General features: G+C 44.1%; 1 protein-coding gene across 3 annotated transcripts in view; it reads right to left on the bottom strand.

The window, feature by feature from the left end:
- Positions 1-14122, bottom strand: part of AK7 (adenylate kinase 7) — a 97393-nt gene that overhangs the window by 35770 nt on the left and 47501 nt on the right. For 2 of the 3 annotated variants that reach the window (XM_019040006.4, XM_019040007.3), the window contains 4 exons: positions 10760-10848; positions 6970-7060; positions 3718-3795; positions 2027-2176 (listed from right to left, as the gene is read on the bottom strand). In XM_019040006.4, the coding sequence (XP_018895551.2) occupies positions 2027-2176; positions 3718-3795; positions 6970-7060; positions 10760-10848 (408 nt within the window). The remainder of the gene's footprint in view (positions 1-2026; positions 2177-3717; positions 3796-6969; positions 7061-10759; positions 10849-14122) is intronic. The other variant, XM_055361898.2, reaches the window with a different exon arrangement.

Below are 14122 nucleotides of genomic sequence, written 5' to 3'. Positions count from 1 at the left end.
GACTGGAAGCAATGGGTCAAGGTGGCTTGATGCATCTGTCTCTGAAGCAGCAATGACTTTTCCTTGCTAAAGGAACTGCAATCACGAAAGTGCATGGCTTGAGACTCCATCTTTTGGGGATGTCACTGACACCTCTGGGGCTACACTGGCCTCGGTAGTGTTTCCTGTGGCTAACTGCCCCTAGGGACAGACATACCCTATTTAGTTTTTAGATATACTATTCCTTCTATCATGTTTTTGTCCAGTCTTGCTCATCAGGAACCATACGGTCTCTTCAAAGTGTCTTGTCATATTTCTACTCTGTGTGTTGTTGTTACAGTTGACCTAGAGAGGACATTAGTCTAACCTCTGAGGTTGGGTTGGTGTATATCTCAGGATAACCTCCCAGTACAGCCACCATGAGGATCTTAGATGCTTAAAGAGATCATTATTTATTTTGCTAAGTGGTACATGTTTTGCTTATTCTTAACTAGACATGTTTTTTTTCCCAAGAGAATACGGTTCTAAGGATATGATTGTGACACTGTGCTTGCTTATGTGGAGCATTCCCTCCAACAGTGATAATTATGATTATGATGACACCTGTTACTCACATATGCCATTTTACAGTTTTCAAAACACTTTCTCATGTATGACCTACTTTTGTCTTTAGAATGTTTCCCTGGGATAAATCCAAAGCTCTACGCAGGTGCTTCATTGATCTGATTTCAGAGAGGCAGGTGTGGCGGCCCTGCAGTTAGATGCGGACATTCTAGTTAAGTCTGCGTCCTACCTAGTTTGAATCTCTGACTAGCTGTGTGACCTTGAAAAAGTTGCTACCTACTCAGGAGGCTGAGGCAGGAGGATCACTTGAACCCGGGAGGCAGAGGTTGCAGTGAGCCGAGATCGTGCCACTGCCCTCCAGCCTGGGCTATGGAGCAAGACTCTGTCTCAAAAAAAAGAAAGAAAGAAAGAAAAAGAAAAAGTTGCTGCAGCCAGGCGCGGTGGCTTAAGCATGTAATCCCAGCACTTTGGGAGGCCAACGCAGGCAGATCGCTTGAGGCCAGGAGTTTGAAACCAGCCTGGTCCACATGGTGAAACCCCATCTCTACTAAAATTACAAAAATTAACCAGGTGTGATGGTGCACACCTGTAATCTCAGGTACTACTCAGGAGGCTGAGGCACGAGAATCACTTGAACCCAGGAGGCGAAGGTTGCTGTGAGCCGAGATCACACTGCTGCACTCCAGCCTGGGCAACAGAGTGAGACTCTGTCTCAATAAAAAAAAAAAAAGGTTGCTTCATCTCTTTGAGCCTTTGTTTCCTCACCTATACTATATAGATAAGAATATCCACCTTTCACCATAAAAATTGATAAGTGTGTGAGTTAACATGGATGTTAATTAGCTCGATTTAGCCATTCCACAATGTCTACATATTTCAAAACTTTATGTTGTACAGGATACATGTATATAATCTATTTGTCCATTTCAATTAATTACTTTTTTAAAAAGAATATCTACCTTGAAAAGTTGTGATAATTAAAATGACCAGTGAGTCCTCTGACCACTTAGAAAGAGATCAAAGTAGTAATCAGGCTTCTTCTACCTCCCACATGTATACCCAGGACTGAAACAAGCCAGCCAGTAAGGCAGTTGATATTTTTCCCTATTTAATATTCTTCTTTATATGGACAACACTGCGACATCACTCTTGAGCTTGCTATCATGTGCAATTTGCATACATTATTATCTAATGTTTAAATTAGATAATTTTGCATACATTATTAGATATTATCTAATTATTAAATTAGATAAATTTGCATACATTATTATCTAATATTTAAAACTGTTCATGTTGGTTCACAGGTATTAATTTGATATACATGTAAATTTGTTAGACCTGGACAAATTTGTCAAATTTGAAAAACTTGAAATTAGAAATTTGAACGTCTGAAAAAGCAAATACTTCCATTGGCATCATCACACTAGAGGTTTGATTCATTTTGCTTGAATCAGAAGTTTCAGTGGGAAACGGTGATAGTTACCATCAATCCTCTGCTTTGCTTGTACTCCTTGAGGATAGTGTTGATATTTTCCACAAATCCTGTTTGGGCAGCCCATCGAATATTAAAATTCTCCTTCACAAAGAGCGCTTCCATTCTTAAGTTGACCAGTAAATGGTCAAGACAATCTTGCTGAAAGATAGAGGACAATTAGAGATTTGTCTTTTTTTGTTTAATTCTGACTGTCATAACAGACCAAAATCACTACAGTTATTAAAGAAAAACAATATACATTCACTAAACGTGGAAGTCAATTAATCCAGCACTGAGTATTTACAGAGTACCTGTGTGATACTACGTTACTTCTAAACAGTCTCCATGTCTACTCTGATGGCGGGCCACCTTCTGGCTGAACAAGTAGGAAGATACCGGAAATCCAAATTTTCTTTTTTAAAAATTTTAATTGTGTCTACTTTTTGAATACTGCAGTTTCATGGTTCAAAATCCAAAAGAACAAAAGGTGTAGAGGAAAATATTCCCGCCAAGTGCCGTGGCTCATGCTTGTAATCCCAGCACTTTGGGAGGCCAAGGCGGGCAGATCACGAGGTCAGGTGGTCGAGATCATCCTGGCTAACATGGTGAAACCTCTTCTCTACCAAAAATACAAAAAATTAGCCGGGCGTGGTGGCGGGCGCCCGTAGTCCCAGCTGCTTGAGAGGCTGAGGCAGGAGAATGGCGTGAACCCGGGAGGTGGAACTTGCAGTGAGCCGAGATTGTGCCACTGCACTCCAGCCTGGACGACAGAGTGAGACTCCGTCTCAAAAAAAAAAAAAAAAAAAAAAAGAGAAAAATATTCCCTCTGACCTTTGACCATCACCCACCCAGTTCTGCTCCTCAAGGCAATCAATAATATCAGTCCTTTCAGAAACATATTCCAGTGCAGTGTTTAGATGCAATTTATTTGCAATTTATTCTTAAAAAGAATTACATTCTAATGCAAGTTTGAAAAGCACACTGCAAAAAACCCTATTTTTTTTTGTTGTTGTGATGGAATTGGAATCTCAGCCTGCTTTGAATTTTAGAAAGAGGCCAAAGAAAATAATTCCCAGTGTTCGAATGGCATTTTACGTATCAAATAGCTTCCAAATACATTTTGTTTTGTTTCTTTTTTTTTTTTTTTTAATTTTTTTTATTTTGAGATGGAGTGTCTCTCTTGTTGCCCAGGCTGGAGTGCAATGACGTGATCTAGGCTGACCGCAACCTCTGCCTCCCGGGTTCAAGCGATTCTCCTGTCTCAGCCTCCCAAGTAACTGGGATTACAGGCATGTGTCACCATGCCCAGCTAATTTTGTATTTTTAGTAGAGACAGGGTTTCACCCTGTTGGTCACGCTGGTCTCAAACTCCTGACCTCAGGTGGTCCACCTGCCTCAGCCTCCCAAAGTGCTGGGATTATAGGCGTGAATCACCGCGCCCGGCCCAAATACATTTTCTGACCAGGACCTCTGGGGGTTTTTCAGGAAAGACAACTGAAGACAAGAGTAAGTTGTCTTAGGGTAGAACATCTGGTGGTGTAGTAGGAGATGAAGATGGCATTGGAACCCAGGCCTTCTGCCTCCAAATCCCTCACAGATCAACGTTATTTAGCCAAAACCTATCTGATATTAAAAAAATAACAATACTCCATATTATTGAGAAAGATAGTTAAAAAAAAAAAAACACCGCATATACTAACCGTTAAGTCCTTGGTTAGGTATGCATTTTCTCTGGGTATTTTCTGGATTTTCCCAGGGCCGGTATTTTTACTGATACACTGTTAGAGGAAAATCGAAATATTAGTTGGTTTACTTGGAAGGTTTTACTTTATATAAAACTCAAATGGGCCAGGCGCAGTGGCTCACGCCTGTAATCCCAGCACTTTGGGAGGCCAAGGTGGGCGGATCACCTGTAATCAGGAGTTTGAGACCAACCTGGCTGACATGGTGAAACCCCGTCTCTACTAAAAATACAAAAGTTAGCCAGGCGTGGTGGCGTGCGCATGTAGTCCCAGCTACTCAGGAGGCTGAGACACGAGAATTGCTTGAACTTGAGAGACAGAGGTTGCAGTGAGTTGAGATCACACCACTGCACTCCAGCCTGGGCAATAGAGCGAGACTCCATCTCAAAAGCAAACAAACAAACAAACAAACAAACACCCTCAAATGAATGTGAACATAATTGAATTTTTTTAAATAGCATTAGTGCCAGGTAGTGGAGATAACGATGAGTGTGGCCCAGGATCTGCCCTCAAGAGCTCCCAGTGTGAAAAGAGAGACAGAACTGTACACAGACATTTATCATGTGGAGTGTTTGCAGCTCAGCAAAGGGGATTCTGTGCTGTAGTCTGAATGTCTGTGTCCCACAGAATTTACATGTTGAGATCTTCACCCTTAAGCTGATGGTAGTAGGAGCTGGGGCCTTTAGGAAAGTGGGTCTTGAAGGTAGAGCCCTCAAGAATGAGATTAGTGTCTTATAAAAGGATCCCAGAGAGTGCCTTAGCCCCTCCACCATGTGAGGACGCACGGAGAAGGTGACATCTATAAAGCCAAAAAGCAGGCCCTCGTCAGGCACTGAATCTGCCTTTTTTTTTTCCCCACAATGTTTTTGTTTGTTTGTTTTTGAGACAGGGTCTTGCTCTGTTACTCAGGCTGGAGTGCAGTGGCACGATCTCAGCTCACTGCAACCTCTGCCTCCCAGGTTCAAGCAATTCTCCTGCCTCAGCCTCCTGAGTAGCTGGCATTATAGGCGTGCATCACCACGCCTGGCTAATTTTTCTATTTTTAGTAGAGAAGGGGTTTCACCATGATGGCCAGGCTGGTCTCAAACCCCTGACCTCAAGGGATCTGCCTGCCTGGGCCTCCCAAAGTGCTGAGATTACAGGTGTGAGTTACCACACCCGGCCATGCCGTAATTTTTTTTAGAGATAGGGTCTTGTTCTATTGCCCAGGCTGCAGTGCAGTGGTGCAATTATAGCTCACTGCAGCCTTGAATTCCTGGGTTCAAGCAATCCTCGCACCTTAGCCTCTCAAGTACATGGAACTATAGATGTGCACCACCAAGCCTGGCTAATTTTTAAAATTTTTTATAGAGAGGGAGTCTCACTATGCCCAATGCTGGTCTTGGACTCCTGGCCTGAGGTGATTCTTCCACCTGAACTTAAAGTGCTGGAATCACAGGTGTGAGCCACCGTGCCTGGCTGAATCTGCCTTGATCTTGCACTTCCCAGCCTCTGGAACTGTGAACAATAAATGTCTATTGTTTATAAGCTACTCGGTTTATGGTATTTTGTTGTAGCAGTTCAAACAGACTAAAACAACCTGGGATGAAGAGAGACACCTGTCGCGTGCAGGAGGTGGGAATGAGGCAGGGAGAGTGCACAGGAAGATAGATGAACTGAATTTTTTTTCTTTTTTTCTTTTTTTTTTTTTTTGACAGGGTCTCGCTCTGTCACCCAGGCTAGTGTGCAATGACACAATCTTGGCTCACTGCAACCTCTGCCTCCTGGGCTCAAGTGATCCTCCCACCTCAGCCTCCTGAGTATCTGGGACTACAGGCACACCACCATGCCTGGCTAATTTCTGTATATTTTTTTTGGTAGAGATGGGGTTTCACCATGTTGCCCAGGCTTGAGCTGAATCTTAAAAATGAATAGGGAGTAGCCAGGAGAAGGGCAAGAGAAGGCTGCACTAGCTGGGCCGCATGGTAGCTGCTTTAGCCAGAGCAGCCTGGACTGGAAGAGGCAGCTGTCCCAGATCTAGACTCCTGAAGCTGGGCACAATGGCTCAGACCTCTAATCCTAGCACTTTCAGAGGCCGAGGTGGCAGGATCACTTGAGCCCAGGAGTTTGAGGTTGCAGTGAGCTAAGATCACACCACTGCATTCCAGCCTGGGTGACAGAGCAAGACCCTGTCTCTAAAACATTAAAAACAAACTTAGCCAGGCACTGTGGCTTACCCCTGTAATCCCAGCACTTTGGGAGGCAGAGGCGGGAGGATCATTTGAGCTCAGGAGTTTCAGACCAGCCTGGTGACATGGTGAGACCTCATCCTGACAAAAAAGGAAAAAGAATGAAAATTAGCCAGGTACAGTAGTGCACGCCTATGTTCCCAGCTACTTGGAAAACTGAGGCAGGAGGCTCTCTTGAGCCCAGGATGTCAAGGGTGCAGTGAGCTACGATCACACCATGGCACTCCAGCCTGGGCGAAAGAGCGAGACTCTGTATCAAAAAAATAAATAAATAAACAAATACATAACATTAAAAATAGAACTCCTGGAATTGGCCAGTAGGCTGGTGAACCTGATCATATCAATACTTTGGGGCAAGTGCCTATTGGCGGATTTTCGTATTCTGGTGTGTCATCTGCGTGTGTGTCTGGGGTGCAATGATCGCCATCTTCTTAACCTGAGCCCTACAGCGGTCTTTCTTATTTCCCTCTGTACATATAAAAGAGAAAGGCTATTTTGGTAGCAACCTTAAAGTATATACTGCAAATGCAGATAGCGAGTTTGGGTTTTACGGATATTCTTCTTAGGAGTCCCAGTTTTGTTAGCACAACTGATTGGGGGCAAAACTTTTTAATTTATTTTTATTTTAATTTTTAATTTTTTATTTTTTGGAGACGGAGTCTTGTTCAGCCGCCCAGGCTGGAGTGCAGTGGCACAATCTTGGCTCACTGCAACCACCGTCTCCTGGGTTCAAGCGATTCTCCTGTCTCAGCCTCCCGAGTAGCTGAGATTACAGGCACCCGCCGTTATGCCCGGCTAATTTTTGTATTTTAGTAGAGATGGGGTTTCATTATGTTGGTCAGGCTGGTCTTGAGCTCCTGACCTCAGGTGATCCACCCGCCTCGGACTCCCAAAATGCTAGGATTACAGGCATGAGCCACCGCGCCCAGCCAGCAAAACTATTTACGATATGTCATCAAAGTATGGGATGAAACCACTGTACCTTGACTATGTCTTCCAGGGTATGAACAGACTCATCCACAGCAACCAGGTAGTGAGGCTTTGGCACGTGATCTATGACGTTTTGTATCACTCTGCAGACCCACAGGTAAAATAATCATCAGAGGGAAAAAGCGAAAGAGATGCAGTAAACTAGAATTCACTGACCACCACCCCCATGGCTGGGCGTGGGGTTTGGTGCTTTGATAAGTTATCTCCATTTTCAATAAGGTCAGGGTTGGGATGGTTATCTGCATTCTCCACATGAGGAAGATGCTAAAGGATTCGGTGACATTTCTCAGGCTGAAGAGCTATTGCGAAAGTGGAAGAGCCAGCTTTTGAGGTCAGATGCATCTGGTTCTGGACCTGTCTTCTTTCTAGCATACTGCCCTGTCTCCCAACAAGGGGAACTGCCCCCAGCAGGACCCGCCCCCAGCAGGACCCCAGTTTATGAAGCCCTCCCCATCTAGGGGCTCGTGTGAGCCTCACAACAGTGCTTTAGGGAGGTATTTTACAAAGTAAGACACAGATTTAGACAAGCTGTGGCTCTTTAAGGAAGTCACGTAGCAACAGTGCCTGAGCCTGCTTTCCTATCCCGAGTTGCCAAGGTTTCCGAGCGCTTGCTTCTGCGCTGAGGGTGGCACAGGTGTGATCCCACTGAATTTTCACAGCCCTAGCATGTAGGTGCTGCTCCTATCCCCGTAAGTAACTTCCCCAAATTCACACAGCTAGTGAGAGGCAGAGCAGGGATTGGAACAAAAATTAAACAGTGCCAGAGAGAAACAATAGTGAATAGATGTCTATCACAATGGCTTGTCAATTCTACCTCCATCTTAGCTTCCTTTCAATAAAATGAAAATAAATTGGATGCACGCTTCCAAATGGGCAGTTCACATTTATTTTGTATGCATTTCTTTTTTTCTATATTATTTATTCATTCATTTATTTATTTATTTTGAGTCTCGATCTGTTGCCCAGGCTGGCAGGCAGTGGTGTAATCACGGTTCACTGCAGCCTCAACCTCCCAGGGTCAAGTGATCCTCCCGCCTCCACCTCCCGGGTAGCTGGGACTGCAGGCACGAGCCACCAAACCCGACAAATTTTTGTATTTTTTGTAGAGACAGGGTTTCACTATGTTGTCCAGCCTGGTCCCGAACTCCTCGGCTCAGGCGAACCTCCCACCTTGGCCTCCCATAGTGTTGGGATTACAGGCATGAGCCACTGCACCTAGCCTATTTTCTATCCATTTCTCAGAACATTTCAGCTTTTTGCTTTTTCCTCTGTTAAATATTTGACAATCTTCAAAGAAACCTTTGGGGAAAAAATGCTACTTAAAAGGGTCTGTCAAAAGACAAAATTATAACAAATCTAGTTAAAGATTTCAACTGACTTTATTTGTGATTCTAGAATCAGGCAACATTTCATTCCATAAAATAGAACAAGTGTGTCAGTGAAATGAGCAGAGGCGGGTAGTTTGATAGGCAGAAAGGGCTGCAGAAAGCAGAAACAAAGAACAAAAAGCACATTGGTCATTTCAAAGTTAGTTTCCTTGTAAGACAGGGACAAGGAGAACAACAGAAAGAAAACTAATGGGGCTGGGCGTAGTGGCTCACGCCTGTAATCCCAGCACTTTGGAAGGCTGAGGCGGGTGGATCACCTGAGATCAGGAGTTCGAGACCAGCCTGACCAACATGGTGAAACCCTGTCTCTACTAAAAATACAAAAAATAGCCAGGCGTGGTGGCCGGCGCCTGTAGTCCCAGCTACTCGGGAGGCTGAGGCAGAAGAATCGCTTGAACCCAGGAGGCGGAGGTTGCAGTGAGCCAAGTGGCACTGCACTCCAGCCTGGGTGACAGAGCGAGACTCCATCTCAAAAGGAAAAAAAAAAAAAGGAAAGATAACCGATAGGTTAGTACCAGGTTACTTTAGGCTACTTTTTGCCATAAGGATTAAAACACAGAGAGCTTTATTATCATGCCTATTGAAGACTGAAACTGGCTTGTTTGGGAAATTAGCTGTTGTTGCTCTCTTCGGCTTTCTCGAAAGGTCAGGTAACAGCTTAGTTTCAGTTTGGTGACTGGAACTTTAGCATGGGTGACTCCATTTTGATTTTCAGTCTGGTCTGTTGGGGCCTAGTACAAGAACTTACTCCAAAACAATGGCCTCCTATAACTTGTTTTTAACAGGCCCTAAGTCCTTCTGTAATGGCAATAATTTCTCCCTCTAATTTATGTTTGGAAGTAATATGTTAAGGATTAATGCCAAGTAAGTTATATTAATAATGTAAAAGACTCTTCTGTATCTTTGAAACCCAGTAATGTCATAATGTAAAATCTCTGCAGAAAAAAATGGGTATGTTTCGGCCCCTCCATCCCCAGGGATGGAGCAGATCCCGGGTTTTGTAGTGCCTGAAGCTTAGCCCATTTACAGCAAGCTTGTCAAACCAGGGCCTGTGGGCTGCATGAGGCCCAGGATGGCTTTGAATGTGGCCCAACACACTTTGTAAACTTTCTTAAAACATTATGAGTTTTTGGGCCGGGCGCAGTGGCTCACGCCTGTAATCCCAGCACTTTGGGAGGCTGAGGCGGGTGGATCATGAGGTCAGGAGATCGAGACCATCCTGGCTAACACGGTGAAACCCCATCTCTACTAAAAAAATACAAAAAATTAGCCAGGCATGGTGGCGGGTGCCTGTAGTCCCAGCTACTTGGGAGTCTGAGGCAGGAGAATGGCATGAACCCGGGAGGTAGAGCTTGCAGTGAACCGAGATTGCGCCACTGCACTCCAGCCTGGGCAACAGAGTGAGACTCCATCTCAAAAAAAAAAAAAAGCATGAGTTTTTTTTGTTATTTTTTTTAAAGCTCATCAGCTATCGTTAGTGTTAGTGTATTTTATGTGTGGCCCAAGACAAATCTTCTTCCAATGTGGCCCAGGGAAGCCAAAAGATTGGATATCCCTGACTCATAGGATCCTTCTTTAAGAAAAATAATAAAAATTAGCTTCAGGGTCTTGGAAAGGGATCTGCTCAGGGGTGTGGCCCTGAAGTTTAAACTTCCTTCATTTCCCAGTAAGTCTAGAAATTTATCTGAGATTGTGACTAATTTACTAGTGGCCAGTGGATGAGAGAAAGAGTGGGAATCTGAAAACCAGAACCTTAGGGAAGTGCAGAAATTGCTCCTTTCTGGGGATGTGCCACAGGAGTGACAGAATGAAGTCCCCGGAAGCTGGAGCTGATGAACCACAAACACAGTGAACCAACTCATTGACCTCACTTTTAAGTCAGGGTCTTCAAAGGAGGAGAAGAGTTTCTGGACCTGTCTGAATACAGGGTTTAGATGCTCTGTGAGTATAAAAAACATATGTCAACTTTACCTACAACTGTCAAAGAAGGAAAAAGCTTCAGGTTTACAGTTTTCCATTTGAATTCTAGAATTTAAGTTGACGGGTTAGACATATTAATCTCATCTGGGACAAAGGAATAAGAAACTATGTCCTCAGAATGTACGTACCAAGTTCTTTCTTTTCCAAAATTGGAGGGCATTGCTATTCTGCCGATAGTTTCTAAGAGATGAACCTGAACTTGTCACCAGAAATGTAGAACTTTTGAACAGTGGGCACTATTTCATTAGATGCAAAATGGAGAAGACGGTACCTTCTGCATAGGGTTGTTATGAAGAATGAACACAATAATCCAAGTAAGGGTCTTAGCACTGGTCAAATGCTCAAAAAGTATTAGGCTACAAACAAACACATTAACCAATTCTGTGAAGGTCACGTCTCTGGGCGAATGCTTACCCTGCTAGATCAAGAACATGGATTGTTGGAATTACATTTGTTCCATCGCCAAAAACTGGTAATGCAGGAATCTCGCCCAACCAAGCCATCTGAAAGGAAGAAAAGCAAAATCATGTCCCCCAGTTATATGTGGATGGCTATTACAGCTCACACATAAGTCTACAGTCAGAGGCAACCGAAAGGCCTAGGTATCTGCTTAAGTAATTTCCTCTAGGGGGTGTTTTATAAATCAGCCCTGATGAGATTTAGGATCAAATTCTGCCAAGAGAAATAATGTGTAGCCCTGGGACTGAAATACTTTTCAAGAAATCTACAACCTCCCAGCCATATTTAGTAGCTATACGCATGGCATTCACATAGAGAAGAAATGTTTTCACATGCATGATGTCTTAATTCTCACAAAAAGACAAATTAAAATTTAAAATTACCCCCACCAGTAGGGATGAGGTAAGGGGAAATAAGTACCATCAGTACAGGGGTGAAATGCTTAGCGGATAAGTAGCGTGCAGGAGGATACACTTGTGAGAGCTTGGACTGGAACCCCGATCCTCAGAGTCCAAATCCTCGTCTTTTCTTCTCATTAAGTATTTCAGTAACCAAACAGACATGATGAGTACTGTTTAAGTGTCACATATGACATTATTTTGAATTGTTGTTAAGAGTGAAAGAGGTGGGGGTAGGGATCACAGTAGACCACTGGGTCTTGTAAGATATTTTGGACTTTGAGAAAGTATTGAAGGGTTCTAAGCAGTGATGTGACACCAGCAGGCTTGTTTTGTTGCCTTGTGGAGAAGCGGCAGGAAGGAGAGTCTGATGGGGCAGAGGGGTGATGGCAGGTGTGCAGGCCAAATAGGGTAGCTTAGCCTGGAGGTGGGAAGTGCAGGGAGTGGGGATGGAGAGAAGGGAGATATTGAGGAGGCTGACTGTAGTAACTGGGAATTTTGTGATGGGTAATGTGAAAGGAAAATAAACCTTGGGACCCCAAAATCACTAAGCCAAAGGGAAAAGTCAAGCTAGGAACTACATAAAGCAAACCTGTCTCTCACTCAAAGATTTTATTTTGTTTTCTTTTTTTTTTGGACGGAGTCTTGCTGTGTCACCCAGGCTGGAGTGCAGTGGCAGGATCTCAGCTCACTGCAACCTCTGCCTCCCAGGTTTAAGCGATTCTCCTGCCTCAGCCTCCCGAATAGTTGGGATCACAAGCATGTGCCACCACACCTGGCTAATTTTTGTATTTTTAATAGAGATGCAGTTTCACCATGTTGGCCAGGCTGGTCTCGAACTCCTGACCTCAGGTGATCTACCCACCTCAGCCTCCCAATATGCTGGGATTACTGGCGTGAACCACCATGCCTGGCCTCATACCTTCCTCACAATTTGCCCACTAGGAAATTATCTGTAGGCCCCAACAGCTTTACCCGAAAACAGTTCTGTTGAATTTCACCCTGACAATGTAAATTGACAGCTTATCTTCACAGGTACAGGACAAGGACAGAACTCAAAGTCATCCCTAGGCTCACCTGACACAAATGCCTATCTGATTGCTTCCTCGGCCCTATGTCTATTTTATCTTACGTAAAAATGCAGATTCGCTGAGCTAGATAAATGCATAAGTGACTATTCCTCTACCCTTCCCTCATGTCGAACAGCTGATCAAAGACTCAAAAGAACGTGCCCACTTGCCTCTTATCTACCCACACCTTTTATTTATTTTTTGCAGACACAGGGTTTCACCATGTTGCCCAGGCTGGTCTCAAACTCCTGGGTTCAAGCCATCCACTCACACTGGCCTCTGAAAGTGCTTTACTGGGATTATAGGCATCAGCCACCACGCCTGGCTTACCCACATCTTTAAAAAATTTCTTCCTCTTTCTCTAATATCTACCCTTTTCCCTTTAAATATTGAAGCACTCAAAGTCATCTTTGGAGAAAGGCACAGGCCTGTCTCCTGGGCGTGCATCCTTAACCTTGGCACAATAAACTTCTAAATTGATTGAGAACTGTCTCAGAAACTTTTTGGTTTGCAGTAAGGAGGGAGGAGTTGGATTCTGATCATGTAGCTGGTTGGAGGGTTACCCCATTTTCTGAGATGGGGCCTTGGAGGAGGAGCAGGTTTGGGGATGACTGTAGGTATAGTTTGGATTTGGGAAAGACATCCAAGTTGAGGTACTGAGTAGGCAGCTGGACCTACAGAGCTAGAACTTAGGAGAGAGAGCCTCGCTGGAGACTGAAGTTTGAGTCATTGGTATCAGTCATAGGAATAAACAGACCAAGGGAGAGAGAGCAGAGGGCGAAGAAAAAACGTCTAGGGCCGACGCCTGCGAATGCCAAGATTCAGTGAGCAGGTAGGTGAGAAGTAGCTGAGAATGGACAATGAGTAAGAGCTTCCTTGAGCTTCTCCTCTGCAACTGTCATATCTCTTGTATTAAAAAAATCAGTTCGAGGCCAGGCGCGGTGGCTCACGCCTGTAATCCCAGCACTTTGGAGGCTGAGGCGGGCGGATCACTAAGTCAGGAGTTCAAGACCAGCCTGGCCAATATGGTGAAACCCTGTCTCTACTAAAAATACAAAAATTAGCTGGGCATGGTGGCACACACCTGTAATCCCAGCTACTCGGGAGGCTGAGGCAGGAGAATTGCTTGAACCCAGGAGGTGGAGATTGCAGTGAGTTGAGATTGCACCACTGCACTCCAGCCTGGGTGAAAGAGTAAGACTCCTTCTTTAAATAAATAAATACATAATAAATAAATCAAATAAAAATTAAAAATCAGTTCAACCAACCTCTCTTGACTACACTTTATCCTTTAACTCCACCTTCTTTCTTTGCACCCCCCTCCTTTTACAGGAAAATTCCTTGAAATATTTCTCTGTTCTCATTGTCTTCAATTCCCCTCCAGCTGTTCCCTCTTGAACCTGCGTCTGTTAGACTTTTGTCCTACCCAGTGCCAAAAAATTCAGCGGTCAATTTGTAGGTTTCATCTTAGTTGATTATCTGCAGTATCTGACACAATTTGTCATTCTTTCTTTTTAAAAACTTTTTTTTTTTTTTGAGATGGAGTCTTGCTCTGTCACCCAGGCTGGAGTGCAGTGGTGCAATTTCGGCTCACTGCAAGCTCTGCCTCCTCGGTTCACACCATTCTCCTACTTCAGCCTCACGAGTAGCTGGGACCACAGGCTCCCGCCACCATGCCCAGCTAATTTTTTGTATTTTTAGTAGAGACGGGGTTTCTCTGTGTTAGCCAGGATAGTCTTGATCTCCTGACCTTGTGATCCACCTGCCTTGGCCTCCCAAAGTGCTGGGATTACAGGCGTGAGTCGGCCAAAAATATTTTTTTTAATAATTATTTACTTTTCTCTTATTTC

This window comes from Gorilla gorilla, chromosome 15, assembly GCF_029281585.2.
Source record: "Gorilla gorilla gorilla isolate KB3781 chromosome 15, NHGRI_mGorGor1-v2.1_pri, whole genome shotgun sequence".
NCBI classification, from domain to species: Eukaryota; Metazoa; Chordata; class Mammalia; order Primates; family Hominidae; genus Gorilla; species Gorilla gorilla.
This window is presented reverse-complemented; position numbering and strand designations above follow the sequence as displayed.